This window comes from Barbus barbus, assembly GCF_936440315.1.
Source record: "Barbus barbus genome assembly, chromosome: 14".
Classification (NCBI taxonomy): domain Eukaryota; kingdom Metazoa; phylum Chordata; class Actinopteri; order Cypriniformes; family Cyprinidae; genus Barbus; species Barbus barbus.
The window spans coordinates 32272706-32293248 of NC_136742.1; the positions used below are offsets into that span (position 1 = coordinate 32272706).

General features: G+C 39.5%; 2 protein-coding genes across 2 annotated transcripts in view; both read left to right on the forward strand.

The window, feature by feature from the left end:
* LOC306880073 (peptidyl-prolyl cis-trans isomerase FKBP3-like) overlaps nucleotides 1-20543 on the forward strand; it is a 391610-nt gene that overhangs the window by 355398 nt on the left and 15669 nt on the right. The window lies entirely within an intron of this gene.
* Nucleotides 6909-20543, forward strand: part of LOC306880070 (MAX gene-associated protein-like) — a 32484-nt gene continuing 18849 nt past the window's right edge. Inside the window, exons 1-9 of the mRNA XM_079433351.1 lie at nucleotides 6909-6986; nucleotides 13588-14039; nucleotides 15100-15487; nucleotides 16064-16394; nucleotides 17747-17834; nucleotides 17952-18038; nucleotides 18135-18224; nucleotides 19241-19333; nucleotides 19408-19967. Coding sequence (XP_079289477.1) covers nucleotides 13655-14039; nucleotides 15100-15487; nucleotides 16064-16394; nucleotides 17747-17834; nucleotides 17952-18038; nucleotides 18135-18224; nucleotides 19241-19333; nucleotides 19408-19967 — 2022 coding nt within the window. The 5' untranslated portion in view covers nucleotides 6909-6986; nucleotides 13588-13654. The remainder of the gene's footprint in view (nucleotides 6987-13587; nucleotides 14040-15099; nucleotides 15488-16063; nucleotides 16395-17746; nucleotides 17835-17951; nucleotides 18039-18134; nucleotides 18225-19240; nucleotides 19334-19407; nucleotides 19968-20543) is intronic.

A 20543-nucleotide genomic window follows, 5' to 3' on the forward strand; every position in this document is an offset into this window, starting at 1 on the left:
TATCCAAGTGGATGCTGCACACTGGTGGTGGTTGAGGAGAGACCCCCACATGATTGTAAAGCACTTTGGGTGTTCAGCAATACACAATAAAGCACTATATAAACACCTCATTCATTCATTCATTCATTAATGTTAAGAGCGAGTGTGTCCTCAAAGCCCTGTTTATACCTAAATGAGGATCCTGACAATCTCATCAAGGAGTACATGGTATTATTGCCTGAATATTCTGACAATATTTTGTGTATAACAATACATTTTATAGTACATTAGTATTAATGTACTTTGTTTCTGTTTATAGGATGTAGATTTTTCCAACGCTGAAGCTGCACTCAAAGAAATGGCGAAGGGTGTTTTTGTCATCAGATGTGAAGGATGTGAAGTTGATGAACCTGCGGATGTTGGAGTAGTTCTTGAAGGAGTTACAGCACTAGAAGAGCTTGGTAATGTAGCTAATGGTGTTGCATTGCTGATTGGGCTTATTTATGCCCTAAATCTTAGTTATCATCAGCACATTTTGGAATTAGAATACATTTACAGACAGCTTGATGGACACAAGCAGTTTGATAAAGTTTTGCACTTCAGTGGAGGCCTGATGAACCCAAACATAATATTATTTTGCAGGTTACTTTCTTTTTGTGAAATGCATTAAAAGCAAACACACTTGGCTATTTTTTTAATTTTTTTATTAATGGGTTGTTGTACATGTACAAACTGGTAATGTCATAGTGGTATACCTGTGGAACAGTAGACAGCACACGCGGTGTTCATCTAATAAAGATCTTTATATAGCTCTAGCAAACAAGCCTCATAAACTCTCTGTTATCTGAGAGAGAACCGCTTCAGAGACTCAGCGCGGGCGGCAGGGAACTGAACGAATCATTCGAACTGATTCGCGAACCGATTCACTGGTTTGATAAAGCCTTTAAACAGAATCGACTCAAAAGAATGAATCATTCGCGAATGGGCATCGTTCATTGCCCAGAGAAAAGTAGACGGCGCGTTTGGAATAAACCGAAGCATTTTTAACTTGTATTGCATTAAGATACAGTAACGAGAGGAGAGTCGCCCACAGTAACGAAGTAAAAGTACCGTTTTTTCACTAAAAATATACTTGAGTAAGAGTAAAAGTACCCATTTTAAAATATACTCTAAAAGTATGTTACCCAAAAAATGTACTCAAGTAAATGTAACGAAGTAAATGTAACTCGTTACTACCCACCTCTGTCCGTTACTGATTCCAAATTACATGACAAAATCCAATAATCCATTACATTACACACTTTAGGTAATATAATCAGATTACTTTTAGATTACTTTTGACCTAACTCGTTTATCACATTGATTTAAACAGGATAATCTTGTACCATAATGATGTAAAAATACAAAGAGTGAGAAAATATATTCCTTTCATTGTAATTAACAACATTAAGTGCATTAAACGTTATATTACGTCAAGGTTTCCCAAACTGGGGTTCGTAAAAGAACTGCAGGGGTTTGTGAGTTTAATGAAAGGCAAACATGCAATTAATCATAAAAACATAAAAATAAAAAAAATCATTTTAAAATAACAATCAAAATAATTCACTTACTAAAAAAGAAGAAATATTTTATGTTTACCTGCACGCCATATGATCATTAACCAATGTCAGAGAACCGTGAACATGCAAATGAGATACTTAATTATTAAAATATTTCTTTTTTTTTATTTCAATCTCAGGGGTATTTAAAGGGGTCCTTGATTATGATTTCACTTTTTTAACTTTAGTTAGTGTGTAATGTTGCTGTTTGAGCATAAACAACACCTGCTCAGTTATGATGCTCAAAGCTCAATGCAAAGGGGGATATTGTCTTTGACAGAATTACTGATTGACCACCTCTTTAAAGTAAATATATCCGGTGAAAGAGGTTCAGATGACAAAAAGTTTGAGAATGTCTGCAAATTAGAAATAATGAGAATTTGTGCATTTTAATGAGTTTGAAAGACAAAAGCCTTTCAATAATACATAATAACACATGGTGAAAGGGATACTCCACCCCAAAATGAAAATTTTGTCATTAATTACTTGCCCCCATGTCGTTCCAAACCCGTAAAAACTTAATTCGTCCTCGGAACACAATTTAAGATATTTTGGATAAAAACCGGTCACAGTTCTCTAAACAAAAGAAGAAATAAAATCACAACGTCTGAAACTAGTAATCTAATTAGAAGCTTTACTAATGAAGCGCTTGATGTTGAACAGGTTGTTGCCGATTCCATAGACGTACGGGCTGACCGCGGTGTAAAGGGTGGTGATGAAGAACTCCGTCTCTGACCACAGAGGGAAGGAGTCAGGGTCAAACGCCAGGTGAAGGATCAGATAGACGGTCCAGTTGAGCTGGAACAGCATCATGGCCATCAGGATGGACAGCGTGCTGCGCTGGTAAGACGATCTCCGGGGCAGCTGTTGGGTCGTCACAGTGCTCGGAGCCTGTCGGGCCCTGACCCTTTTCTGCTGGGCTATTAAAATCCTGGCGATCATGGTGCTCGTTAGCGTGACAATCAGCAGCGGGAGCAGGTTGCACACCAGAATGAAGGAGTACTTGTAAGCACGGTTGCGAGTCGGGCATCTGGTTAACGAGCACTGGAAGAAATCGACCGGACAGCCCACAGACGAGGAGTTTAGGTGACTCCAGTCCAGGTTAATGAGAAACATGGGTAAACTGAAGAGAAGAGCCACCGCGCCGCAGAACACCGAGAGAAACACGGCCGAGCGCAGGCCGTCCATGAAGACGGGAAGGTTGGCCCGTGTCTGGACGTCTCGCAGCTTCTGATAGCGGTAGACGCTGATGAGGACCGTGAAGAGGATGCTGGAGATCTCCCCGAAGATGGTGAGGGACTTCAGGCCTCTGCAGCTCCAGACGCTTATCCTGCGAGACGAGCGCAAGAGCAAGATGTCGTAGACGTCCACGACCACGATCTCCTCCAGATTGGCCACAGCGAGTCCGAGGAGAAAGATCTCGAAGGACTTGAGACGAGGCGTTTGAAGGATGGAGATGATCAGGATCGTGTTTCCTACCACGCCGAGGATGGAGATGACGATCCTCAGAGCCAGAAGCTCCAGGTAAGAGCCCTCCATCGGTGCGTTCTGAAGCAGATCTGGAGACGTTTCTGCTCCAGCGGATCGAAGTTTCTGTGATGTCACTGCATCTTGCTTAATTAATGAGAAGCTGGAGAAGGTGGGGAACGGTGTAATTGATGCCTTAGAGCTTTGGTGTCCTTCATCTCGTGACGAGCTGGAGCTCAGGCTTAATTTCTCCATGGAGTTTGGCCTCACATCTTCATCACAGACTCGATGTTTGACAATAAACATTGGCTTCCAAGCAGAGCAGCTTTCATTATTTTTAATTAAAAACATTTAGCTGCGTCACACATTTGTGTGACAGATAGAATAATCTCATTAATACATCTCTCTCTCACTCAATCAAAAGTAATGTGCTATTGGTAGCCAGTGCAGATTGATAAACTAAGGTGTGACGTGCGTTCTTTTTGGCTCATTAAAAATAAATCTTGCTGCCGCATTCTGGATTAATTGTAGAGGTTTGATAGAACTGGCTGGAAGACCTGTCAAGAGAGCATTGCAATAATCCAGCCGGGACAGAACATGAGCTTGAACAAGGAGCAGCGAAGCATGTTCCCAAAGAAAGGCATGATCTTCTTGATGTTGAATAAAGCATATCTGCACTATACTGGGCAGTTTTAGCAATGTGGTCTGAGAGATTCAGCTGATCATCAATCACAACTCAAGGTTTCTGGCTGTTTTTGAAGGAGTTATGGTAGATGAGGCTAAAAGTGAGATTGTGATGAAGCGATGGGTTAGCTGAAACTACAAGCAGTTCTGTCCAGGGATGCATTCATCCGATAGTCAGGATCTGTATCGGCTCCGATACGGGAATTTCTGCCGCATCGGGTATCGGTCAGATGAGACCAATCCAAATCCGATATTGTGCGTATACTATTCTGTGTTATTGTTAAGCCCCACGAAAGCACAAAAACATTAGAAAGCACCATAAAGTCAAAGTCCAAGTGTTCTGAAGCCATTTCATAGTTTAATGTGAGGTACAGATGAATATTTAAGTCTTTAAATTCAAGTTCAGGTAAATTCTTCTCTCCGCTGCTTCTGTCTGTCATCCTCCGTTCAGCATTCAAACTGTGTCCCGTTCGGTTAAGACAGGCAAGACGATGAAACTCTCTCCAAGAGAACTGAGAGTTAAAACTGTTAAATGAAAAGGATGAATAAACTATGCACAGATTTAATAAGCTATGCACCAATATCTGTTTCCTTTGTGCTTTGATCTTGTGTATGTGGAGCTGCTCGCTGTGACGGCACAAAGCGCATCATTCTGCGGGAAGACATAAGCGCTTTGTGCCGCTCTCTATTGGAGCTTTTCCTATTATAATGCTTTTGCGCAATGAAAGATTATTTATAACGCTTCTTGTTCTGTCCTATCAAGGCTATTAATAATCTAATGTATAGCACAGTAATGGAGGCAGCAGCATGTATATATGATAGATAGGACTGCTCGATCATCTGTCGCTGCCTTCATTGTGCTATACATTTAAAAGAAATGTCTTTTAATTTTGTAGTTTGTTTATAAATAAATATATTTACTTTTTTCATTAATGTATTTTACAACAATATAAAGAGCAATGTGTAACATTTTACCAGATATAGTCCTTCGCATATTCACTTTTATTTGTTCGCCACTAAATAATGTTATCACTAAATGTTTAGATTTTATAAAATTGTGCACTAAATTATCCACTAACCTAATTTATAATAACATTTTTGTCATAGATTATGAATGGGCCTGTTTACACCTGGTCATTTCATGCGTTTTCGCTGACCGTATCTGATTTGTTAAAATGTTTCAATTTACACATGGCCACAAAGTCACAAAACAGATATATATCCGATCTTCAATTCCTGCGCTATATTTAAATGTAACGAAGATCATGTCAGCGAAATCAAAAGATAAGCGCTGCATTTAATTAATTATCAGCTCATTTCAAGATCAGAGACCGCAATAGGAGAGCACGTGGCATCAGCACTGGGAAGAGAAGTTTGTCTCCTACTTTTAATGAAGAGTATTGTGTTGATCGTCTGCGTCTTACTACTTTCAGTTTCATTCTCGGCAGTTTGCGTGTCTTCTGAAGAGATGCTCAGCTACTCGTCCAGCGATGCGTGTTGCATTAGCGCAGTCATCTCTGACTATAATGTCATATTTTTTACATTTTGGGACAAGTAAAACTTACATATGTGGTTTCAACCAGTTTGGAATGCGGCCCAGACCACCTCCTGAAGTAGTTTGAGCATCGGATTTATATTACAAAACACATGAAGTGACCAGGTGTAAACAGCCCTTATATATTTTTTCATGTTATTTTTCATTCAAATTAAGTTGTCTAATATGTGTTTAACACACAAAAGAGTGACACAGAAGTATAAAAATTCTATATTGATTAAAAAACAAAAAAAAAAAACTGCGCTGGTATCGGATCGGAATTGGCCGATACTCAGAATTTTCTGGATCAGAAAATGGTATCGTTGCATCCCTAGTTCTGTCTTAGCCAGGTTGAGTTGAAGGTGATGGTCCATCATCCAGCAAGAAATGTCTGTTAGACACGCTGAGATGCGAGCAGCTATCGTCGGATCATCAGGATGGACTGAGAGGTAGAGTTGAGTGTCATCAGCATAGCAGTGATATGAAAAGCCATGTTTCTGAATGACAGAACCTAGTGATGCCATGTAGACATAGAAGAGAAGTGGTCCAAGAACTGAGCCCTGAGGCACCCCAGTAGCTAGATGTTGTGACTTAGACACCTCACCTCTCCAAGATACCTTGAAGGACCTATCATGCAGCAATATTTCCAGTGTTGTCTAGAGTTGTTTTTATGGTGTTAATTTTCCAGTGTTAACAAGTGTTGATTCTGGTGTTGATTTGAACGACATGAACACTTGCCGTGTAAATCAGTATTCAGAGTCAGCGTTAATACAGAGAGTTGACATAATTGACACTGGTGATGAGTTGATCCTATTTCCGGTCCTATTTTTTGATTAATGGCGGATGATCTCCAGGAGCGGAGAGTGATCAAACACAGGTAATATATTTTTAAGGACTTAATTCTGTCAATTTTCATATTAAGATTTCACTTGTGAATTCCATAACATCGTGGCATTATTTGTGTTTAGACTTTAGACCACCGAAACCAGCCAGAGGCCAGCTTGCAAACTGAGGTAAGACTAGATGATTTTTATTAGTTTAAACATTCAACACTATTTTAGATTTAGTGGTGAAAATGTACAGGATATTTCCTGTGACTCATGTCCATGTCATTTTCTGTTGACTTAAGTGAGCAGCTAACAGTTAGAAGCGAATCTGTTTTAAACATGCACTCCGCACGCGCTGTTCTGGATAATGTGCAAATTTCTCAGTGAATGATGACAGGAAACTTGCCTTGAAATTCTTCGTCATATTTTAAGCATGTTTCATAAAGTGATCTGTGTCGTTTGATCCAAATAATAACACAAAACATCACAGAATTCATCAAATCCATAGCACGCTTCCCGCCGTTTCCCTCCAGGAGATGACGTCACTTCCGGGAGGACGCTGCCTGCCGGGGGGGGGGGGGGGGGGTCAACATTTCGACTAAAGAAAACAATGAAGAAACAAGCGGAATAATTGTCAGGTTTTATCGTGCAGCACCAGGAAGCATGACAGAAATAATAGAAGAATGATGAAAGATATCATTAACTATCATTAGGCTTAAAGAATAACTGCACTATATTTAAACTGCGCGTTATTCCTGGTGAATGCGCTGTCATCGGAACGCCACGCCATTGGTCCGTCAGGAAACAGCGCGTGACGTCACGTGTCCACCGAGCGCGGAGCAGTCGGTTAGGAAGCACCGAATCCGCCGAGAAACATTACAAACTTCAGCTTGAGAGGTGAGTGATCAGTAACCCGACCCGTGTCGCTTTAGATGCTTGTGTTAGAGTGCAGCTGAGGACTAACTAGTACTAGTTAGCAGTAAGCTGTGGCTGGTGTTTGCAGCTGCAGGAAGATCTTTGTTAGTTTGACTGTAATATAAGAGCTCGCCACTGTCTGCAGCGCACACACACTCACACACACACACACACACACACACACACACACATCAGAGCACGTGATTCAGACTACAGCAGGATATACACATTTAGTCGCTTGATGCGGGCTTTAAACTAAACTAATTTACTACAATAACTGTTGCAGACAGGTTTCCCCTGAACACGCCTCCCGTCTGTCATTGGTCAGGCATACACATGGCCCCGCCCCCAAACTCGCGTTATTGGTTGAGTCAGAAGGTGACGTGTCGGCGACAGCTGCGGTGTCTATAATCTATGGATTTATATAAAGATATTAAATAATATAATCCCGAGTTCGAGCCCCGCTTCACTTCCTGTCCAGCTGCTGTTCTATCATCATGAAGACTTTCTTCCCGAGTTTCTCTCACAATTCAGATGTTTCTCACAATCCTCATTATATCTAGCAGTTCTGTTATTTTGTTCTGTGAAAATCAATTTGACAAAGTTATACGCAGTAATACGCAGATGTTTGGAGATGAAGCAGGACACAAACACTTAAAGGAATCATGGTGTTCCAGGACTTTGCTTCTTCCAGAGACTCTTTAGGAAATTTTTAGGAGCACATTAAAACATTTAGGGGCGCAATGCAAATTTTTCAAATGATGTGTGTTATCTTAATTAGGAGATATAAGCAGACATTATCAAGCACAATTATTTAATTGATCAGAATACAGAAAGTGCACAAGCTTTTGTCACGGTATATGGTTTTATCACAATATATACTTTAGTAAGTAAATCCTGTTCTATAGGAAAGGTAACCTTACATGACTTGTGTTGTGATCTGGCGCCATATAGAACATAATGGCATAATATATTTATTATGTTTATATAAATGCACACACACACACACATATACAGTCATGGCCAAAAATATCGGCACCCTTGGTAAATATGATCAAAGAAGGCTGGGAAAATTAATCTGCATTGTTAATCCTTTTGATCTTTTATTTTAAAAATTCACAAAAATCTATCCTTTCATTGGATAATAAGAATTTAAAATGGGGGGAAATATCATTATGAAATAAATGTTTTTTTCTCAATTACACATTGGCTACAATTAACCTTTTATTCAACACTTTCTGAAACCTCCATTTGTCAGTTTAACAGCTCTAAATCTTCTCCTATAATGCCTGATGAGGTTAGAGAACACCTGACAAGAGATCAGAGACCATTCCTTCATCCAGAATCACTCCAGATCCTTCAGATTCACAGCTTCTTCTCTTCAGTTCACCTCACTCATCTTCTACAGGGTTCAGGTCAGAGGACTGGAATGGCCAGCAGAAGCTTGGTTTTGTGCTCAGTGACCCATTTTTGTGTTGTTTTTGAGGTTTGTGTTTGGATTATTGTACGGTTGGAAGATCCAAACATGGCCCATTATAAGATTTCTAATAGAATCAGTCACTTATTGATTTTTATCTGTTGGTATTTGATAGAATCCATGATGCCATGTGTCTGAACAAGATGTCCAGGACCTCCAGCAGAAATATAGGCCCACAGCATCACAAATACAGCAGTATATTTCATTGTACACATGGGGTACTTTTTATCCCTGTGTTCACCAAACCCATCTTGAGTGTTTGCTGCTAAAAAGCTAATTTTTTAGTTTCATCTGACCATAGAAGCCAGTCCCATCTGAAGCTCCAGTCGTGTCTGATAACTGAATATGCTGCAGATTGTTTTTGGATGAGCTAGGAGAATTTTTCTTGAAATCCTCCCAAACAACACGTGCTGATGTAGAGGCTTTCTGACCCCGAGACTCAACTATTTTCTGCAATTCTCCAGCTGTGATCCTTGAAGAGTCTTTAGCCACTCAAACTCTCCTCCTCACCGTGCATTAGGACGATATAGACACACGTCCTCTTCCAGGCAGTTTCATTACATTTTATGTTGATTGGAAATTCTTAGTTATTGCCCTGATGGTGGAAATGGGGATTTTCTCTGCTCTAGCTCTTTTCTTAAAGCCACTTCACTAATTTGTGAAGCTCAATTATCTTTTGCTGCACATCAGAAATATATTCTTTGTTTTTTCTCATTGTGATGGATGATTAAGGGAATTTGGGCTTTGTTTTCCCTCCTATTTATATTTCTGTGAAACAGGAAGCCATGGCTGGATAATTTCATGTTCATAATCACCCTGGAGTGCTCAAAATTGTGAATATGAATGGGAGTATACTTCAGAGATATTTTACTCATAAGAATTTCAAGGGGTGCCAATAATTGTGTCCAACGTGTGTTTGAGAAAAAACATTTATTTCATAATGAGATTTTCCCCCATTTTAAATTCTTATTATCCAATGAAAGGATAGGTTTTTGTGAAATTTTTAAATAAAAGATCAAAAGGATTAATGCAGATTAATTTTCACAGCCTTCTTTGATCATATTTACCAAGGGTGCCAATATTTTTGGCCATGACTGTATTTAAGAAAAATATATTATGTTTATAAATATAAATTATATGAATATAAATATGTACATGTAAATATATATTGTATGTGTGTGTCTTTATATACATAATAGATATACCCAGTACACACACACATATATCATGTACACAAAAACTTTTGTTTTGGATGTGATTAATCGTGATTAATTGTTGCCCAGCACTAAATTAAACAATATTTAGAAGGAAAAAGACAGAAATAGTATTGTCTTGTAAAACTTCATCCAGTTATGTTTGTTTTATTTACAACTTTGACAAATCTACAGTTTTCTACAGTGTAGTTATTGTGATTAAAGCAGAAGCGCATGCTGCGAAAGAATGAACATGCTTTAGATGTAATGATGTTTCTGTTAACTGCATAAATGAAGGACAAAACAGAGAAAAATCAACCTAGCACAGAGGACACAAACACCGTTCGAATACAGTTTGTCTCATTATATGGATTATATGGATGTTTATTGAGTTGTTGCAGACTAACATCGATGTGTTTAGAATAACGCCATTGATGAATCATTCGCAGTAAGACCAGAAACACACATTAAGAGTCAGTTTTGTGTCAAACACGCTTCCTAACCAGGTGTAGAGCCCTTTTATTTGAATCCATTTCCAATTTCAGTAATCAAAAAGCATGATTAATACATTTACGAATCACATACTGTTTAACAAAAATGTATTCAAATGTTAACAAAAATTAAATGTTTAGGGGCTTATGAATTTTTTCCCAAATTCTTTTTAATTTTTCCCCCAAATTTGTATTTTTCAATTTTATTTCTTTCTGTATTGAGTTTTAATAGTTAAAATAAATGTTACTAATTCAGTAAAAAAAAAAAAAAGGCTAATTGATTAAAATCATGAAACATAAAATTTAGCTACAATTTATGAAAAAATGAACAAATTATATTTTCAGGGCAGTTTTATTTTTTTGCAAATTTTGGTGCTTTCTAATGTTTTTGTGCAATAACAATAACACAGAATAGTATACGCACAATATGGGACTTGGATCGGTCTCGTATCGGAGCCGAGTATCAGATCGATGCCGTTACAGTAGTACTGTGTTTAGTGTTTGCTGATTAATATGTTTGTGGATACGACGATAACACTCAAACATTTGTATAAGATTTAAAAAAGAGAGAGAAATTAATAATGTTATTCATCATGCAATAAAGTGATAAAAAAGTGAGTGAAGACATTTAAAATTGTTTCTATTTAATAAATGCATTAAACAAATTTTATTAATCTATTTGATAAATAAATATAAAGTTTAATGAACAGCATTTATTTGCATCAAAAAATCCTGAAAAGTAAAGTGCATCACCATTTCCACACAAAATATGAAGCAGCAAAATAGTTTTCAACATTGATTATAATCAGATTCTTTTCTTGAGTCTAATAAATTGTAATGATTTCTAAAAGATCGTGTGACACTGAAACTGGAGTAATGATGAAGAAAATTCTGCTTTGCATCACAGGAATAACATTACATTTTATAATATATTACATTTGAAAACTTAGTTTTTTATTTGTAATAATATTTCACAATATTGCTGTTTTTTTGTAAATTTTGATCAAATAAATTCAGCATTGATGAGCAGAAGATATTTTATTTCAGAATCATTAATAATTGTAATGTTTCCAAACTTTTGGCTGGTACTTTAATAATAATAACAATTCTATATACTTTACTATAATCTACTGTATTATAGTACTTTATTATAATATATTATATTGTTATCATGATTATTAAATGCTGCTTTGTATTTTTTTACAGGATAATAGTATGTATTATTACAATATAAGATATATCTTTTAGGCCCGGTTAGGCCTTAGACTAAGCCAGGATTAGGCCATTGTTCAATTAGGGAATTTAAGTAATTTTTATTAACATGCCTTAGAAAAAGCATTACTGGAGTGCATCTCGAGACGAAACGAAGGCACTGATATATTTTAAGATCAGTCAGTCTTTCAGTTAAAACAGCTCAGACTTACACTTTAGTCTGGGACTGTCTGTGAAACCGAGGGTTAATGTGCTAAAATATATATATTTTTAATAAGTGCTGGGGGCGTGGTCAGATTTTCCTTCTTTTGTTGTCTCTAGCTGATCACATGCCTGAGTTTAGTGGTTAAACTAAACTTGCATTAATGTTTGCCTACATTTATTTTACATTTACATTTATTCATTTAGCTGACGCTTTTATCCAAAGCGACTTACAATTGCTATATATGTCAGAGGTCGCACGCCTCTGGAGCAACTAGGGGTTAAGTGTCTTGCTCAGGGACACATTGGTGTCTCACAGTGGATTCGAACCCGGGTCTCTCACACCAAAGGCATGTGTCTTATCCACTGCGCCATCACCACCCTCCGCCTACAGAAGCACCTCTGGCTCTGCCCCCCGTTACTTCAGATCGATGTGCCTCTAGAAGCTTGTGTTCTGCAAGAGAACGTGGCTTTATTGTTCATCCCAAAGAAAATCACTTTCATGGACTTTTAAATGAACTGTTCCCTCCTTGAACTCAATCCCAGCAGCTGAGTCCTGAACCATCTTCTAGAACACATCTCTTCCATCTATATCTGACCTCGAACTCTAGCTCTCTCTATTCTAATTCTATTCTTTAAATCATAAAACTGATCCCTTACACTAGACTTACACTCTATTCATTTACTGCTTGTTTTCTTTAAAAAAACAAAAAATATATTTTTTAAATTAAAATGTATTTATTATACAATTAACAAAAGCAAAAAAGGTTAAATTAAATTTTAGTAATCATAAAGCATGTCCAGTTAATTAAAATAGTGAAACATGATTTAACAACAATTTATTAAAAGTTTCAAAGTTTGTGGGCCTTTTAATTTTTTTCCCAATCCTGCCAGACCCTGTCCTGATCCTGTCCTGATCCTGTCCTGATCCTCTCCTGATCCTGTCCTGATCCTCTCCTGATCCTGTCCTGTCCTGATCCTCTCCTGATCCTGTCCTGATCCTGTCCTGATCCTCTCCTGATCCTGTCCTGATCCTCTCCTGATCCTGTCCTGATCCTCTCCTGATCCTCTCCTGATCCTGTCCTGATCCTGTCCTGATCCTCTCCTGATCCTCTCCTGATCCTGTCCTGATCCTCTCCTGATCCTCTCCTGATCCTCTCCTGATCCTCTCCTGATCCTCTCCTGATCCTGTCCTGATCCTCTCCTGATCCTCTCCTGATCCTGTCCTGATCCTGTCCTGATCCTCTCCTGATCCTGTCCTGATCCTCTCCTGATCCTGTCCTGATCCTCTCCTGATCCTCTCCTGATCCTCTCCTGATCCTCTCCTGATCCTCTCCTGATCCTGTCCTGATCCTGTCCTGATCCTCTCCTGATCCTCTCCAGACCCTGTCCTGATCCTGTCCTGATCCTCTCCTGATCCTGTCCTGATCCTGTCCTGATCCTCTCCTGATCCTCTCCTGATCCTGTCCTGATCCTGTCCTGATCCTCTCCTGATCCTGTCCTGATCCTCTCCTGATCCTCGCCTGATCCTCTCCTGATCCTCTCCTGATCCTGTCCTGATCCTCTCCTGATCCTGTCCTGATCCTCTCCTGATCCTCTCCTGATCCTCTCCTGATCCTCTCCTGATCCTGATCCTGTCCTGATCCTCTCCTGATCCTGTCCTGATCCTCTCCTGATCCTCTCCTGATCCTGTCCTGATCCTGTCTGCAAGCATGCGTGATCAAACGATTTCATGTTTCACAAAAACTATTTAACAGTTAATTAAAAAGTTTACAATTAATAGGGCCTTATGAAATATTAAACATTTTTTGTATTAATAATTTAATGCAAATTTATCATCAAAATTAATCCCCCCCCCCCAAATTGCATGTTCTCTGTATTATTTATTATTATTTTTCCAGGAATCTGTTGTAATTCTTTAACCCCAGCATCACGAGGGTGTTTTGTTATCTGGTCTGTTTGTTAGAGCTTGTTAGAGCTTATCGATCGATCAGTTTTTGTATTTCCAGCAGGTTCAGATGCAGAAATCGGGTGAATCATGTGGACTGGCCTGTAGATGAGCCGAGGTGTGCAGCGATGGAGAGCGCAGCAGAGGGAATGCTGGGAAGCGATGCTGGGTTTGTTTGCGCTCCGACTGCGGTGGATGATGGCAGCGGCGTCTCCGTCACGCTGGAGAACGAGTCGGTCTGGAGCCGCTTTCACAGCCTGGGCACTGAGATGATCCTGACAGCGGCGGGCAGACGCATGTTCCCCTGCTGCCGCTTCCGTCTGACCGGCCTACAGCCCAGCCTCAGCTACCTCCTGATCCTGGACATCGCTCCTCTGGATGACCTCCGGCACCGCTGGACCGGGGAGACCTGGGAGCCGGACGCAGCCGGAGAGACGCACCTCCAGAGTCCAGAGAGCTTTAGGGATGGAGCGAGTACTGGCTTCAAGATAAATCTGGAGAAAACTCCCCGCGGTTAGTATCACCGTTTCATATTTTAATGATCATTTAAACCGTATTTAGGGCTGGGCGATATGGCAAAAAATTTAAATCTACATTTTTTCAGAACATTTGACAGATTCTCAATTTTTTAAAGATTTAAAGAAACTAGTCAACTTGAAAATATAACTACAACATGATTCAAGTAACTTGTTCTTTATTAATCCTCTAGTTAAAGAAAATTATATTCCAAGTGCAGCACACATGATGTAGATGTTAAACAATTCACTTGTTAAATATCTTTGCAAAAGCGATGCATGAACTACAACTACATCTTGTACAAACTTGTCTTATACATATTATATATGTTCAGAAATAATATGAGGAAAATACTTCAGAAAAAAATCTCAAAATTCAAGGTAATTCAAATTCAAAATGACTGAAGGTATAACACCAGTAGACTATTATTAACTATAAATGTTCTGTAAAAACAATGAACAGCAGCTTTCAGTCTGTCTCCGTGATGCAAACATCAAATATCAGACATAAGGTAGTAGTTCTGCACAGGGATTATATTCGCTTGAGCTGCTTTTCCATTGTTTTTTCTATGTAAACACAGACGTGTTTGTAATCCATGTAAGACCTAATAAAGTAGCAATGCTGCCGTGTCACGGAGGTTACGGGAAGCAGCTGTAATTGTGCTGCTCCATCAGCGCCACCTGCTGTCAGAGACTGGATTTACAGAGACTCTCATTCAGTCTGTGTGCAGCTTCTGTCTGGACTGAACACAGACCGGATTTACATGCCCTGTCAATTTTGACCAGTTGATGAAAACAAATTTATGTGGATTCTACACATTTAAACAATTCGAATAAGGTATCTAGAATTATTTATGGAACAAATAAAATAAATGTAATCGTTTATTAATCAATTATCATTTTGACTTATGTATAAATCTCAATTTCACAAAATTGACCCTTATGACCGGTTTTGTGCTCCAGGGTCACATTTTAACAATACCCTGATAATACTGATAACCGTGATCGTTTAGTTCTCTATAATCGTGATGAGAAATTTTCATACCTAACATCTCTAGTGTGTGTCCATCCGGACTCTCCGGCTCCGGGTCAGCGCTGGATGGACGGGCCGGTGTCCTTCTACAAGGTGAAGCTGTCTCATAGCTCTGAGGACCGAGACGCCGCTGTGGTTCTGCGTCCCATGCACAGCTATCAGCCGCGGCTCTGCGTGGTTCCCGTCAGCACCGGTCCCGAGCCGGACGCTCAGGTCTTCACCTTCCCTAAAACAGCCTTCTATGCGGTGACCAGCTACCAGAACCCGCTGATGACCCGGCTCAAGATCGACTGCAACCCCTTCATGCTGGCGTTCAGAGAGGACGGGGAGAGCGCTCGGCTCATTCAGAACAAACTCAAGCTGGCTCTGACCGCTCGCTCGCCGCCTCCTGCTGACCGCCAGAAACACTGCAGGTACGCCTTTTATTGTGTTGTTGCAGACTAACATCGATGTCTTTAGAATAACGTCATTGATGAATCATTCACAGTAGGATCAGAAACACATATGTGTCTCTGCAGCACAAAAGCAGTCATGAGTAACACAGGTATATCTGTAGCAATAGACAACAATACATTGTATGGATCAAAATTATACATTTCTCTTTTATGACAAAAATCATTAGGATATTAAGATCATGTTCCATGAAGATATTTAGTACATTTCTTACCGTAAATATATCAAAACTTCATTATTGATTAGTAATATGCATTGCTAAGAACTTCATTTGAACAACTTTAAAGGAGATTTTCTCAATATTTAGATTTTTTTGCTCCCTCAGATTCCAGATTTTCTAATAGTTGTATCTCAGCCAAATATTGTCCTATCATAACAAACCATACATCAATGGAGAGATTATTTATTCAGCTTTCAGACGAAGTAATTGACCCTTATGACTGATTTTGTGGACCACAAATAAGTGTTCATGAGATGCACCCTGTTGTCATCATGAGTGTGTTTGATTATGACGGTGTTTCTTCTTTGGCCTGTAGCTGGACACACACGCATCATGAATCTGAGTCCAGTGAAGAGGGAAGGAAGCGTGTTGAGACGCTCGTCAGAGAGGAATCAGCTGTGGCCTCGTTAGCCCCTGGATCTGCTGATGAGGTGCCTCTGCGATCGTCTCAGAGCAGACGTGGGATCGGCCGCGGTGTGAAGCGTGTTTACCGCAGGGGCTGGAGGAGCGGTGCGAGGAAGGCCAAGGCTAAGTGGTGGACTAACGTGAAGCACAGGTGTGCAGCGGTCAGCAGCGTCTCCTCAGCGTCCATGCAGCCTGACCTGGAGCAGGTGGACGGCGTGCTGTTCGTGTCCTTCACTGCCAAGGTATGAAAGACCAGTTTCTGTATTCACTGTATAGACATTTTTGCCCGTTTAGTTTTTTTTTTATAATGGAAAATTAAGAATTTTATGAAAATTTGAACAAGAAGTCAAAGTCAAAATACGACTGAATGAATTCAAGGTGCACACTTTCATTATGCAAAATTGCAGATTATAAGAATTTTGGGTTTCTTACAATATTCTTAGCACTGTATTACATGGCCTCAAGGACTTTTGCAAAAATAAAAAATATATAGTTTTATGTGCGCACGAGAAACCATTAAACGTAGCTTATAGGACCGTGCACACAGAGCCATGTATTGTGCCATTAGCTTATTTCACAGTGTGCTGTCTTGGGCACATGCATTAAAGAGACCCAAGGCCTTGAAATATGACACTGCCCTAACAAAAGCCAAATTTGAAACGCTTTTTTACAGTACCCATCTTCTCTATAAACCCTTGAACTTGGCAAATTTGATGCCATCAGCCCATTTCGTGTCATGGTTTTCTGCAGACGATGTGTTAAACTGGACATCAGGTCTTGATATTAGAGGCACTACCATAAGAAAAGACAAGTAGATCCATATTAATTCATGTGCATCCATGCTCTTTTTTTTATTCAAAGTAACATGGCAGTGATGCACAAAGGAAATATGTTATATAAAACTAGAAATTGTAAAGCGTAAGCATGCACAAAATTCCCATGTGCTCGTGAATAGTTTCTCAAAGGCATAACAGCGTTTCTTGTGTGCAGATGACTGTACTATATGCTAAATATAAAGCTGAAAATAATGCTCTATCAACCATTTATGTTAAAAATGTTATGAAACTCTAAAGAGAGTTTTGGAGTCTGGAAAATATATAATTCACTCTTTTATTTCATTTCATAACAAAATCACCCACTAAGTCTAAAATGATTAATTCTTTCTAAACAGAGCTATTCAAGTAACCTGGGGAAAAGTCCTGTATTGTTCCTAAAGGCAGTATATACAGCAGAAAGAAAATATCACAATGTCAGTTTTTCCCAATGTCTTCACTGCATATTAAACATCACATGTGCTCCAACTGGAGATAAGGAACAGTAACTTATCAACTTCTGCCTGGTTTTTGAAACATAACGGACAGTAAATGATTACTACAACAATAGAAACTTCTTATATACTGAATGCAAATTCTGGAAATAATGGCAATTAGTGTTTTTCAGTTTCTGATATCTAGAGAACAGGTTTGATGTAACGCTGATTTATTATGAATCAGACACAGATATTAAAGCCACACTTGACACAGCATGTGCTCAGAATGAACAGAACTGGTTTATTATCCTCTGAAGACTGATAGACAGCTGGTTTGTGTCACAGGAGGCGCTGGACGTTCATGTTGGACACACGAGGAGATCTGTGGAAGCATCTGCATCATCTCCAGCAGAGACCCCAGCGCGTGATGCAGGTCTGTGAACATCTGATCCATGAGTGTCCTCCGCTCTGACGGTGAGCTCATGAGTGTGTGTGTGTGTGCGTGTGTGTGTGTGTGTATGTGTGTGTGTGTGTGTGTGTGCGCCTGCAGACTGGATCTGTGAGCAGGAGCTGGTCTTACTGCAGCAGCTCCAGCAGCTGAAGAACCGGCAGATCATTCATCCTGCGCTTCAAGAAGGTGAACACTGACCAGCACACATCAAACCAGCTGGATCTGAAGTTTTGTTATTGTCTGGTTTATTCATTTCTGTTTTCTGTTTTGGTTTCTGCACAGTTGGGATGAAACTGAATCTTCTGGATCCAGCGGCACCCATAGACCTGCATTATCTGGGTGTTGCTTTACCTGTCCTCACATCATCCTCCCGTAAGATAAACAAGGAAGATTATGGCTCTGTGCTATTTGTGCTGCTTTATTTAGCTACTGAAGAACTTCCTTTAGAGTGAATATGAATCATCACTGAGATATGAATCATGACTGAGATATGAATCATCACTGAGATATGAATCATGACTGAGATATGAATCATCACTGAGATATGAATCATCACTGAGATATGAATCATGACTGAGATATGAATCATGACTGAGATATGAATCATCACTGAGATATGAATCATGACTGAGATATGAATCATCACTGAGATATGAATCATCACTGACATTAAAGAGAAACACAAAAAAGCCTGCTAGAGTAACCCGTCTGCATGTATTACACGGGTCCTGTTGAGTCTCATGTATCATTTTTAAAATTTAGTTTCTTACATTTTCATTTTTCTGGATTCTAAATTTTAGTAATCAAAGTGTGCTACATGAATTGAAATAATGAAATCTACACAATTGAACAAAAAAATGTTTTATTTCTCACTATTATTATTGTTTATTTTGTTTGTTACAAAAACATTTTTGGGCCTTTTTCCCAAATTCTTTTTAATTTAAATTTTTCTGGATTCCATTTTCATTTATTTTATTTTTTTAATTTAATAATCAAAAAGCATTTCTAATCAATCAAATTCATAAAACATAAACAGTTTATTAACATTTTTACAATAATGGTGATCTATGAAATGTTTTATTTTTTCAGAAGTTGTGTTTATGATTTAATACACATTTATTTAATAAAAAATGGTGGTCATCAAACTATTTAATTTTTTTTTACTAATTTCTGTGTATTCCTTTTTGGCAAACAATCCTGCTCGACAGAGGTTTACTGATCAAATTAAAGAAGGGATGAAAAATAATGTGATATTAATTCTGTGCTGATTCTACAGGAATGAATGAGAGAGATTTTTTTATAAAACTATATTAAAAAAAACATGCTATTAATAATATATTGGAGTTTTGTTTAATTAATAATTATTTATCCTTTTTGTTTGAGTCCAGACGCCGCGTTCGTTTGGCACGCTGGGAAGACGAGCGATCCGACCCGGATCAAAGGCTGGATGGAGAAGTTCAATTCAAAGAGCGCAGCCGACAGTAAGCACATGACCATAACAGCCCTACTGGGTTTACTGATTGACTGATGATGTCATGTTTCCGCTGCTCATCAGGCTCTGGTCACTCGGCGTTCTCCTCGGTGCTGCTGGATGAGTATCTGGAGACTGAAGGCCAGCGAATCAGCGAACGTGCTGCGGTGTTTTCATCCAGCGCTCCGTCTCCGGTGCTCTATCAGCTGCCCGTCAAGAGCAGCAGCTACGTGAGGACCCTAGATAGTGTGCTTCAGACGCGCAGCCCTGCCCCCTCTGGACTCAAGCGGGACAAGCGCACTAAAGCGTGGCGATGCAGACGCGGTGTTAGAACGGCTCCGGAAGCCTCGGTGCGCTCTTCCTCCGCGAGGCTCCGATGGAAACGCAGCGTCTCTGAAGATCTCCCTCAGCGTCCGGCCGCGTCCGGCAGAGCTCGCTCCAGACGCAGGGGAAGGTACCGGCGGCGGAGGCGGACGCTGAGGTTTAACAGAGACGCCGTGGATGGAGCGCAGTCCTCTTCATCCGCTCAGAAGCACTCGGAGCTGCTGGCTCAGGAGGAGCAGGCCGTCTCTCTCGGACAGAGTCCCTCTCACATCAGCGCTGAGAGAGCCGGCTTCGCTCTGAGCTCACTGCTGACCGCAGAGGTGCGTCCAGTCTCAGACACACTGCAGGGCTGTCAGAATGGCCGAAAAACTAAATAAAGCAAGAAGCCGTGGTTTACAGGGAATTTATAACAGCTAAGGGGTAAAAGAAATCCTTTAGCTGTTATAAATTCACTGCAAACCACGGCTTCACAGGGATTATTGCTTTTATAAAATGGTTATACGTAGTAAGGTTTGACAAAATAAAACAGAGCAAATGAAATATAATGGTATTAATAAGAACATTATTCCAAACTATGTAGTTCCTCAGAAACAGTTGTGGTTGCAACAAAGTGGTTGCCGAGCAACACACAAACATAAACAAAGGTGAATGTTACTTTGTAATTTACAACAGCTTCGAACGCGGCTCAACCAATCAGAATCAAGGACCGGAGCTATCTGTTTTATAATTCTAATTTTGTACTTGAATATGATCAATATTGGAGTTCTATTCTAATTTAAAAGGCATAATTTCAGTCTTTTGTCTTCTCTGCTGAGGCCACAACAGGCGCATCCAGCACTAATGCACATTTCTTCAAAGCAATAAAATAACACGGATATCTTTGGAAAAATGAATAA